The sequence below is a fragment of the Hemibagrus wyckioides genome, linkage group LG19 (assembly GCF_019097595.1).
Source record: "Hemibagrus wyckioides isolate EC202008001 linkage group LG19, SWU_Hwy_1.0, whole genome shotgun sequence".
NCBI lineage: Eukaryota > Metazoa > Chordata > Actinopteri > Siluriformes > Bagridae > Hemibagrus > Hemibagrus wyckioides.
In genome coordinates this window covers 12739402-12749804 of record NC_080728.1, presented here as the reverse complement: position 1 = coordinate 12749804, position 10403 = coordinate 12739402, and the positions used below count along the sequence as shown (strand labels likewise).

Sequence of the window (10403 nt, the reverse complement as noted above, 5' to 3'; positions counted from 1 at the left end):
TAAAACCTCACCATTTGCTAAATAGATATGACTCAGGCATTCCATATTCAGTGTAGTCTCTTTTAAATCAAGACCACAAGGGCAATTCTTAAGAAATATGATATGAGATTTTTATCAGCATATTTTATAAATGCTAGCAGACTCCTATCACCCTGACCAAAGAGAGAGGCGTAATAAAGGATTTCTTTTTCCAACTTAATGCCCATTACATCATCAAAACCCCTCATAGTTCAGTGACAGCTCAGTTCTAGACATTTTCAACAGAAACTATAACAATTCTTTCCATCCATTCCCATTTGAATTTATATAAAAGGTACAAAGGTAAAGATCAACCAGGGCAATACTCAGACAAAGACTTATTATAGTGCAATTGAAGTGTTACATGATCTTAATATAAATTAATCTGTTCAAGTTTCTAGTTAGAGAACATGCTTTACCTGCATCATGGAGACCAAAGAGGCTATCCAAGCTATACAATACAAGTTACAGCTATACAAGGTCTTTACAAAGTGTGTATCAGAGTGAAAAAGGTTTTCCGGGTTTGATTATAAGAAACTGTTATAGTCTCTGAACGTATGATTAAATAAATTATAAAACACGGAAAGAATATGACATAACCACAACTCTGCCACCAAAAGCCAGGACCAGGAAACTAGTCAAAGAAGCAATGAAAAGGCCACGTTTCAGGTAACTGTGAAAGGTTACTCTTCTCTGGTTTGGCACAAAGTGCTACTTTTAGCAGAAACACAACACTGCTAGTCTCTATGAGTCCCTATCCCCAAGTGAAGCATGGTGGCGGTCGCGTTATGTAACTAACCTTCCCTGTTTGTTTCACCATAGCCATCTCACAATGATGTTTGTGCTGCACTTTTTTTTTGGAAATAAATTCGAACCACTTTTTACAATAAATACTTTCAATTTATTTAGTCATAGACCTTACAACATTTGCTTTGTCAAAGAGCAAATAAGTGAAGAATAATCATTCTTTCATGAAATAAATACCAAGAATCCCCAAATAAATTAATACAAATTTAACAATGTAAATAAATTATGTCAGTCTCACATATAAAATAGAACATGAGGTACTCTATTCAAATAAATAAATCTACACCGTAAAGCACCTCTTAGGTAACATTCTCAAGAAATTAATTTTCTAGCTAGGAATGTTGCTTTTTGGAGCGTTTAGCATGACGTCGTCTCCGGTGGTTATCCGCTGACTGGGTCCCCAAGATTGCTGCCTTATTGTAGACAGACTTCAGCTCAAATATTGCTTTGCTCTGGATCCGTGGGTCATTTTCCTGAGATGAGATAGTTAAAGATTAGGGTTAATTGTATGTTCCTGGTTAAATTAAAGGTAAACCAGCATTTATTAAGGCACTCATTACATATGCATGCACTTTGTTGTTTCATCTCTGTTGTTTTACTCTTTCTTTTGCCCCACAGTGCATGAAGTCTTATGAAAGACCCCTGCCATTTAAGTGGTAAAGCCCTCACAACTTCATAGAAAGACCCACTTCCTTCCCCAAGAATAAACAGGTATTTCCTATTTGCCTGCATGACTTTTCAAGAATATGTTTTGAGTTAGGAATCATAAACATGACAGGGCTTACCTTAAGAGCCAGCAGCTCAGTTACATATTTCTTGATGTTAGCATGTTTACCAGAGAAGTAGTGTGCTTTCAGTTTGCTCATTTGTTCTTTCACTTCGTGCAAGTCATGCTTTAACTTTTCATCCTGAGTCTCATTCTCCATCCGGGTGAAAATTCTGTTGTATGCATCGAGAATAATAATCATCAGGAGCTTCTGTTCACCCTCCTGTGCACAAAAAAAGAGAGGCAAGCAGTGGGTTTATTATAGGCTTCATGAGGTACATGGATATTCTGCAGTAAGAGTAGCATAGATTATCAAATGAACTGGTACAACATAGTGATGCCATCTACAAGACATCCTCTTCTGATATACTAGAGGGATGTCAGAAATGAAGCCGTGCATTGTTTGTTTTACCTCAAATGATTTGTCCTTCAGCTTGTCTAGAAAGAGAGAATGTCCATCATACAGTTTGGCAGGGTTGGGATTCTGTAAGAGATAGAAACATATACAAAGGTAGAAATCATTAAAATTGTTCAGTTTTAGTATGATAACTTATGTAAGATTTTAATAAACTTCTGTCTTGCAACTTAAAAAGCTGCTGTTTTATGTTTAAGCTCACAACTGCCATGTCATAAACAAGTGCTGTGACAAATCTTGAAACTAAGGAGCCCACCCTTAAACACAACCCACATAGTCAGAATGAAGCCATGATCAGCGTTTGGTTTCAGTGTCTACTTCCTGGATTATTATGCATAAAACTTGCCATTTATCTCCTTCTATATTTGTTACTTGCCAAATGTTGATAGAAAACATAAGTGAAACCAGCTGTTGAGCCAAACATTTACATCTGAATGGCAAGTACACTTATTTATAATAAGCAGCACCGATTAATATTAGCTTACTGCTCTTCTTTGAAAACATTTATGGTAATAGGACTTACTTTTCTTACATAGTGATTATTCAGATGCTCAATAGACTCCTTGATGTTCTCTGGGAGGAAGGCCTCAGAGTACACCATCATTCCGAAAAAGACAAAACATATTCCCCAAGACAGAGTCATCATTCCTTTTCTTATTGAAGTTTCAGCCTTTCACCAAATTCCCTCCGATATTCCCAAATGCCGGACCCAAAGTTGTCTTTTCACGTCACCTGTTGGCTCTCTTTGACTGAAGTCAATGCTGTGCTCACTGCACCTCTGTCGAAGTCTGAATGCTTCTATCGTCTGAATGAGACGATATTTATAGTTTTCTACTGTAGTGTGAGTCTGCGCCTAAGCACTCATGATAGAGGGTGAAGGTAGAGGTGTGAAATTGTGGTTTTCTGACTCTGTGTTTCCTATAAATCACAATGTATAATGCTATCTACATATTTCAACATGTACCACACCAAGTGGAATTTCTAGGATAGTACAGGGTGGAGCTGTTGGTGCTTTTTGCGGTGAGGGGCTGTTTTTTCAAAGATGGGAAAGTATGGAGGTCCCTTCAATATCATCAAGGTCAATGTGCTTGATTGCATGAGCTGGAAGGAAGTAACGCTTTTGCAACTTAATGCTCTCTAGGAGGCTGTTTTCTATTATTTTTGGATACTTAACTTGAGCCAAACTGAAATTAATAGAGACAATACCAACTTTTATTCAAATGTGCTTTCATGGTCATTCACTATGACTTATGATGACCAGCTACACCTGCTGCTGACGTCAGTCACCAGTCACATAAACCATTTATGTAAACTTGCCCCATGGACTTACTATGACAAGGTCCTCGTAGGGTATCAAGAAAGTTTCCGGTGTTGGAAAATATTAGCAGTTTATACGCATCACCTCATTTTTAGCATGTGGCTCATTTGCCCTAGATGTCTAAATTTGCCCTGTTTTTGGTTTTTGAGTGTTTGTCAGTGCAGAATTTAAATAATACTAATACTGATCATCTTCATATTCATTTTTGCATGCACTTTTACTGCACACAAAATTCAGTACCCAAAAGCAGCAACCAAAAAGACAAGGGCACATGATCAGCTTTAATTTGGCATATGCTTAGATAACTGTGAGGATTCATTTTCATTTCCTAAGGTTGGTGCTCAGGTTTTCAGAGTTGTTGACTATACTATTATAAAAAGTCCCCAGAAACATGCAAAGAGGTACTTTTTTGCTTTCCTCAGGTAGCTGCACACTAACCCTCTAAGGCAGTTTTATTTTTTTAATTACACATCATTTATATATAAGAGTAGAATGAAATATGGTGCTTTCATAAACAGGCCCATGTGCAAGACGAGTGAAACAGATCAGTGTCTGAAACTTCATTTGTGGTTCAATAATAAGTGTTGCACAAGCAAAATGAATACACCAGATAGTACAGATAACTAGCTACAAAGTTGTACAGACACACAAGGTTGGATCAAGGAATCTTTACCAACTCAGTATTATATGAAGGTTTTCTTTCTTGTAACAATTAAGAAAAGCAGTGACTGTCTTAGATTCTAGTAGCATTTTGCTAGAACATGACATGGTTTTGCATGGTTTGAATCCACTTGTGGCCTTAGATTTAAGAACTACTGCAAATCAATGCTTGATCACCTGTATCCTTTGATGGAATGATGATGTTAATCATCGTTCACTTAAATGTTTCATGAAATTTTTATTAATCACATGCTACGGCCTGCACAGTCACTGTTTTGACCATTTTAGACAAAATTCTACACTACCTTCACTAAAACGCTAATCGAGGCCCAATCATCTGGAGCAAATGCACTTACCCCTCTAGTACTGAAGCACTGAAGCTATTTTGGCATCTTATGGTGGCTCAAAACCTTAGTAAAACACATTTGGTTGGTTTTTCATTTTCTCACGTCTCTACATTTCATGCTCTAATTAGATACATTTCCTGTTACTCTTGCTGTAGTTACAGTATAATATAATTTAGAATAAACAGCTAAATAACAAGCTGGGACTTGGGTGAGGTTTAAGGTTTTGAGTGTGACATTTGATTTGTAGTTGATTGATTTGAGTTGTAAAGCTCATAAACCTTCCGTATATCTAGCAAATATTTAGTCACAAGGCTATATGATAAACTGTCAGTTGTTTTAAAATTGCTAGAAGTAAGGATGTGTTTTGGTGTTAGGGATTCTTGAACTCCTCACGCCTCGTTAGCTGTGCAGAAGCCCGAATCCAAGAGCAGATAAAATACTTTGAAACAAGAAAGTCCTTTATCAACATGACAGGTCTGCTGTTAGCAAAATAGTTTTGTTTATGCAACATGATGGTATATCGTGGACCACTATTTTGGCTTTTCATCTTAGTTCTACTATTATGTTATAAAATTTCACTGTTATTCGATTTAGTGAATCTAAAATGTACTGCTTTGTATTTGTAATTGGAAAAGGTCTGATCCACGGTGGTTATTCCGACATCGTCATATCTCTCCAGGATAGCGTAGAAAGAGGTGCAGGTAATGAGTTAGCTTGGAAAATGGCGCCGTCCTGAGAAATGATTCTGAAACCACACCTTGAAATTAACAACCAGCGATTTTCTGCTTCAGCGTCAGTCTGCATGGTTGGTTTTCCGGAGCTTGTGGCTGCCAATGAAACTCATGTGTGTAATGAAGGAATCTCTCAGTCACCTCCCATGACGCCGAATACGGACCACGCAGAAACTCGAAAGAATCTCCCATCGCCAATTTGGCTTTTATTAGTCATGGGTTTTAACTAATCAGTGGTCTGCTAATTAAATGACGTTAGATATATTGATATCAGTTAGACACTGCATTTTAACTATTAAATGTTATGACAATTCTAGCAGTATTCATGATATGACATGGTTAGTAAATGAAAAGTCACACTGGATGTAGAGAAATTTGGAATAAATCATCTCAGAATTGAGTAGACATTCATTTTGAAACCATCTCAGCAACAGCGCTTACTACAAAAAACAAAACTGTTCAGTTTAGTATTTCTGTGACTATTTTCTGAAAAGAGGTTTCCACTAAATACCATAACTACTGACTAACCACCAACTAAACTAATTTGTTTATTACTGTTAGTCATATTGTCATTAGTAATGTTCACACCTAAAAAAGTGGCCTTTTCTACAGCTTGAAAGGAAAATTCCTGTTTTTAGTGAAGAGCTCTAGCACTGTGCACTTCTCGTTAGTAAAAGCCACGGAAGTGAGTTTGCTAATTGATCATCTTTATCCTACAATGAAACATTTCTTTCCTGAAAGCTGTGGTCACTTCCAGGATTTCATTACACCCCACTCACATGGCATGAGGGGTCACTGAATGGTTTAAAGAGGACAAAAATGATGTTTCTCACATATTATGGCCTTCACACTCACCTGATATCAATACAATTGAACACCAATGGGAGATTTTAGAGTGATGTGTTAGTCAGCGCTTTCTGACCACAACCATCAAAACCTCTGGGATATTGATTAGAAGGTCAGGGGTCAAAGCCCCAGCAAACCTGCCACCCCTTCTGTCCGGGGTCACCAAAAAATAGCTATGCCCTTACCCCAGATTCCTAACAAGCAGGAATATGTGAAGGAAATAAATTTACTCTGCTGTAATGTATACAGTATATGACAAATAAAAACTTATTCTTCAGTAACCTTTTCCAGATACTTTAAGTAATTGTGGTGGTTGCTTTTTCCTTAAGATTAACGTTCATGTCCCATAAGCTTTACTGGGTTTACTGAATATTATTATGCAGATATGATGCTGTATTTTCCAAGTACATCAGTGATTTCCCTGTTGCTCTAAACTGGATGGGTTAGCATAGTGCTGCATTCTTAAAAGGTATTTGGGCTTTTTTGAAATTCTTTTCATTAATTTCTATATTAAGTTTAAAAAATAGTAAAAAATAATAGCAAATAAGAATCTTATTCTGATCTTGTGGATTTCCATTAAAGATACTGTAGAGTTTGTCTATACAGTCGTTACAATTTCACATGAGAGACCTTCATATTATACACCCATACAAATCTATACAGAATGTGGTACAACAAGAGAAAAGTGAAAAAGGGTTTCATGAGTACTGATTTTTCTGTTGTGGTATTCACAGTGCTTGTGTGCAGCAGTAAGAGCAACCTTTCACTCATCTACTATTGCTTACAAGCGCTGTCACTGGCCATACCCTAATCAAACTCATTTGATAAAACAGTTTCAAATTCATGTGATAAAATATGATGAACGTTTTTTTGTGTATTGATGGGGAAAGCTAGTGAGTCTCATTAGGTGCACTAAAAGCAACTGCCAGTAAGATCTTAATTAAATCTTTTACTTTTAACAATACTCAGCACCATTCACGGTATACGAATCTTGCAGACGGCTACTGTACATCCCTAAATGTCCAAAAACGGTTAAGCATCTTATTATAAATATATTATAACAAATATTATGGCTAACTGAAACGGTTAGGTTCAGGAATCAGGTTTGCTTTGCCAAAATAAAATCTGAGGTTTGATTTAGATAAGTTTTCTCGATTGCAGGGAACCAAAGAATAGTTACAAATAGATGAAGCATAACTGTGGTTCCTTGAACTTGTCATGCACTTCTTATGCATATGCGCTTGCATGCTGAGATCGAGAAAGGTCAACAAAAGTGACATACAGTTTCAATTTAATTGTCATACGCATAAAGATTGTTTTATGCGTCCATGAGCAGTGGAAATTTTACACTACCAATGTTTACTCCTACGCAGACACAGTGTAAATACGGTAAGTGAATTCTCGTGTGGTCTAACAAGTAGCGGACCATAAACGTTGAAAGATTGTCGAAGATTAATAATGTGCTCTAAGCAAGTAGTAAACAAAGTATGCTGATAGTGATACAGTATTGGCAATAAATAGCATAGTCATACAGCCATCTTTCTTTTTTGCAGCTCTCACTGGGTTCTGGATGGACAGTAATACTGATGCTCAGGCTCATAGAACAAGATTTATATACATAAGAATGAATCACCTGGATGTGATTACTTGTAGCGTGACATGTCGCAATAGGCACCCGGTGTCCAGTCCACCTCTAGGCCATTGTGGTGATTTCCACCCACTGGATCAGTCTCTGTTTAGAAAAGGGAGCCAAGTCAGGACAGAATGGCAGCTGTTTAATTTGAATTGTATAGCTTACTGAGCCCAGCGATGAACACTGACTTGCCTTGATATTGACAAAGATGCTCATCTGTGCCAAAAGTTCTTTAAAATCCAGGACACCACTTCTTGGTGCACTTCCCCTGCACACAGACAATACCCCTGCACAGTCCCAGTCGTTGAGTTGGTCTCAGTGAGGCTAAGCATGGATGGGCAGGAGGTTCTGTGCAATGTGAAAGAGCTGTTTGACTTCGTGCCACCTTCATGTTTAACGTATTTGACTGTCATAACTGTCATGATAGCCCAGCACATAGCAACATCTTAAAACTTGCAAGAGCTTTAGGGCCAGATGGACCACCCTAAGTTCTAGTTGGATGGTATAACATACCATGATATACACTATATTGTGGTATACATTCGCAACCATACTGCACACTACACAATATATACTTTTGTGTTGCTTAATATGTGTATGATCTATGTGATTTTAGATATTTTGGAGAAATGCATAGAATATTTATCAGTCATGATGGCTTAGACATGTTTAGTCTGCTTTCTCAGCTACTATAAACAAACCTTTAATGGCGGATGAATGTATAGAAAAGTGATGTCGGAGTGATGTCTGGTGTATTTGTGTTCTGGCATCATTTGATGCTTCTTGTTGTGTATTAAATTATAAGAGTAATTATTTCTTGAACAAAGCGTAATGCAATACTTAGTGGTTTATTGTACTGATACATGGTTGTTTGACCAAACATGCAAAACTGTAAACTGAATTGCACTTGCAAAATAAGTTACATTGTACAGATATGTTGGAGTCTGTGATGAAAATAAATAGGTTAAATTAAAAGTATAATTAATGGTTAAATTAAGTTTGATAAATAACACAGAAGAACTAAATGACTAAATTAATGCAGATTTGTCATGCTCTATTCAACAATTTCCTAATGGTGCAGAAAACGCTTGAGTAGCGAGTGGGTCTTCTTGGAATGTTGTCCATCGTCTACGGCCTTAAAGTACACAGAGATAAAGTCGTTCACCGCTCCCCCTTGGATTGTGCTGTCGTCTTTCTAAATGTGGCGAGAAATGACAAGATCGTGAACATTATTGTCTTGCATGCTACAGAATTTCCTGGAAATAATGCTCATGAAAGGAAAGTACCCTTAAATAATCGGTAATCTCTAACAAGACTACATACATTTACTACAAGTATAGTAATTTATAGGGGTTATTGAATAATGTTATTTAAGCTAACCATGGTGCAGTTGAAAGGAAACTGAAAGGAACTGCTGTAGATTTAGCAAAAATCATCTAAATATGATTTTGAAGAATTCTTACCTTTATAGCGTTGATCTCGTGAAGTTGTTTCCACACGTCCTGTTCTGTTTTGTATTTGTTTTTCAGTTCTCTCACACTTTCTTGGAGTTCTTTCAGACTAGTCTCAGTCTCAACATTCTTGGCCTTTTTCAGCATATCCGAAAAGATGTCCAGGTAACCATTCAGCATACGCAGAAGCATCAGTCTCTCACAAGTGCAAGTGTTCTAATGAGACATGAATGCGGTTGTCAAGCATTGAAGAGTCGCTTATGTGCAAAGTTATTAAGTTGTAAGTAACTATAAAGTAAATGGAGTTGTCAAGCTTACCTCTACTTTGCCCAAGTAGGGAGTGAAAACAGCTTTTCCCACCCATTTGGTTTCTCTTAACCCCTACAGAGTACAGAAAGCAAATAATGAGCGCTCAGAAGAGTTGTGCATGCAATCTTTAACCAGAACTTCCCCGCTACCTTTACCATCCATTACTTCCAACAAGATGCAGGTTGTACCTCAGAGAAACCTATAATAGTTTGTACTTTTTGTGCGAAGAGTGCCCCCTATTAGCAGAACCACCCGATAGTTCAGTGTATTTCACAATGAATACATAGTATGCTGTTTTAGTTGATTCTTTAAGCTGCAGTAATCAAGCTGTCTTGTACAGTCACCTTGTAATAGCTTCACTTATGCTAACTGCAAGTGCAAAGTTGTGACCTAAAATGTTACTCCTTTTGATCTGGTTTATAGATTAGAGCACTTGTGCACCAGAGAGCAAACCCTTAAGAATTTGTTTAACCCCTTCAATAGTAAACACTTACATGATGCATTTGCAGAGTGTTTACAGCTGCAGTCAGGTTGTGATTCTGATGTCCAGTAGTTCCATTCAGCAGTGCCACCATGAGAAGTCCACCCAGTAGCAAAAAGTTGGACCAACTATCCATTCTCGCTGCTTTTCTTCTTAACACTGTGCTCTAACTGCTACTCAGGATGATGAGACTGAGAGCAAGTGAATGATGCTCACCAGAATGGGTCAGGGGATTTATATAGAAAGAGAACAACCTGAGAGGGCGTTAAGGGATGCACTTGGGGTTTTGGGGTTTCTGTGGGCTCCTCATCTATGAAAGTTTCTTTTAAATAAGACACATGCTGCTCCTAAATGCCTGATGTTGCAGTAACCACTATACCAAATGCAGGTAATTTCCTTGTGGGAATTCATAGATAGATCTATAAACGCTTGAAAGATGCACATCATTGCTAAATGCACTTAGTTTGCCAGTATGTGGCCTTAAACCTGGACTTGCTGAGAAATAATTTCTTGGAAAGTTTTGTTAATCAAGTCGACACTTTTGTTCATTCCAAAACCATTTATATAGTTGATAAATCCATCTTTTGCATGCATGTTCCATATAAACATATTGTAATGTCG

The 10403-nt window shown here is 37.4% G+C and overlaps 2 protein-coding genes across 3 annotated transcripts; both read right to left on the bottom strand.

Moving 5' to 3' along the window:
- Window positions 1-976: 976 nt before the first annotated feature.
- Window positions 977-2814, bottom strand: ifng1 (interferon gamma 1). 2 transcript variants are annotated; one of them, XM_058416638.1, is made up of 4 exons: window positions 2539-2814; window positions 2004-2075; window positions 1611-1814; window positions 977-1298 (listed from the first exon to the last, which is right to left on the bottom strand). In XM_058416638.1, the coding sequence occupies exons 1-4, from the start codon at window positions 2650-2652 to the stop codon at window positions 1158-1160; spliced, it is 531 nt and encodes a 176-aa protein (XP_058272621.1). In that variant the 5' UTR covers window positions 2653-2814; the 3' UTR covers window positions 977-1157. The 2 variants fall into 2 exon arrangements, with proteins under 2 accessions (XP_058272621.1, XP_058272620.1); XM_058416637.1 differs by having other exon boundaries at window positions 980-1298; window positions 2530-2814.
- Window positions 2815-8483: 5669 nt separating this feature from the next.
- Window positions 8484-10145, bottom strand: ifng1r (interferon gamma related). Its single transcript, XM_058417661.1, has 4 exons — window positions 9796-10145; window positions 9311-9373; window positions 9005-9208; window positions 8484-8736 (listed from the first exon to the last, which is right to left on the bottom strand). Exons 1-4 carry the CDS (start codon window positions 9916-9918, stop codon window positions 8611-8613), a joined length of 516 nt encoding a protein of 171 aa, XP_058273644.1. The 5' UTR covers window positions 9919-10145; the 3' UTR covers window positions 8484-8610.
- Window positions 10146-10403: the final 258 nt, after the last annotated feature.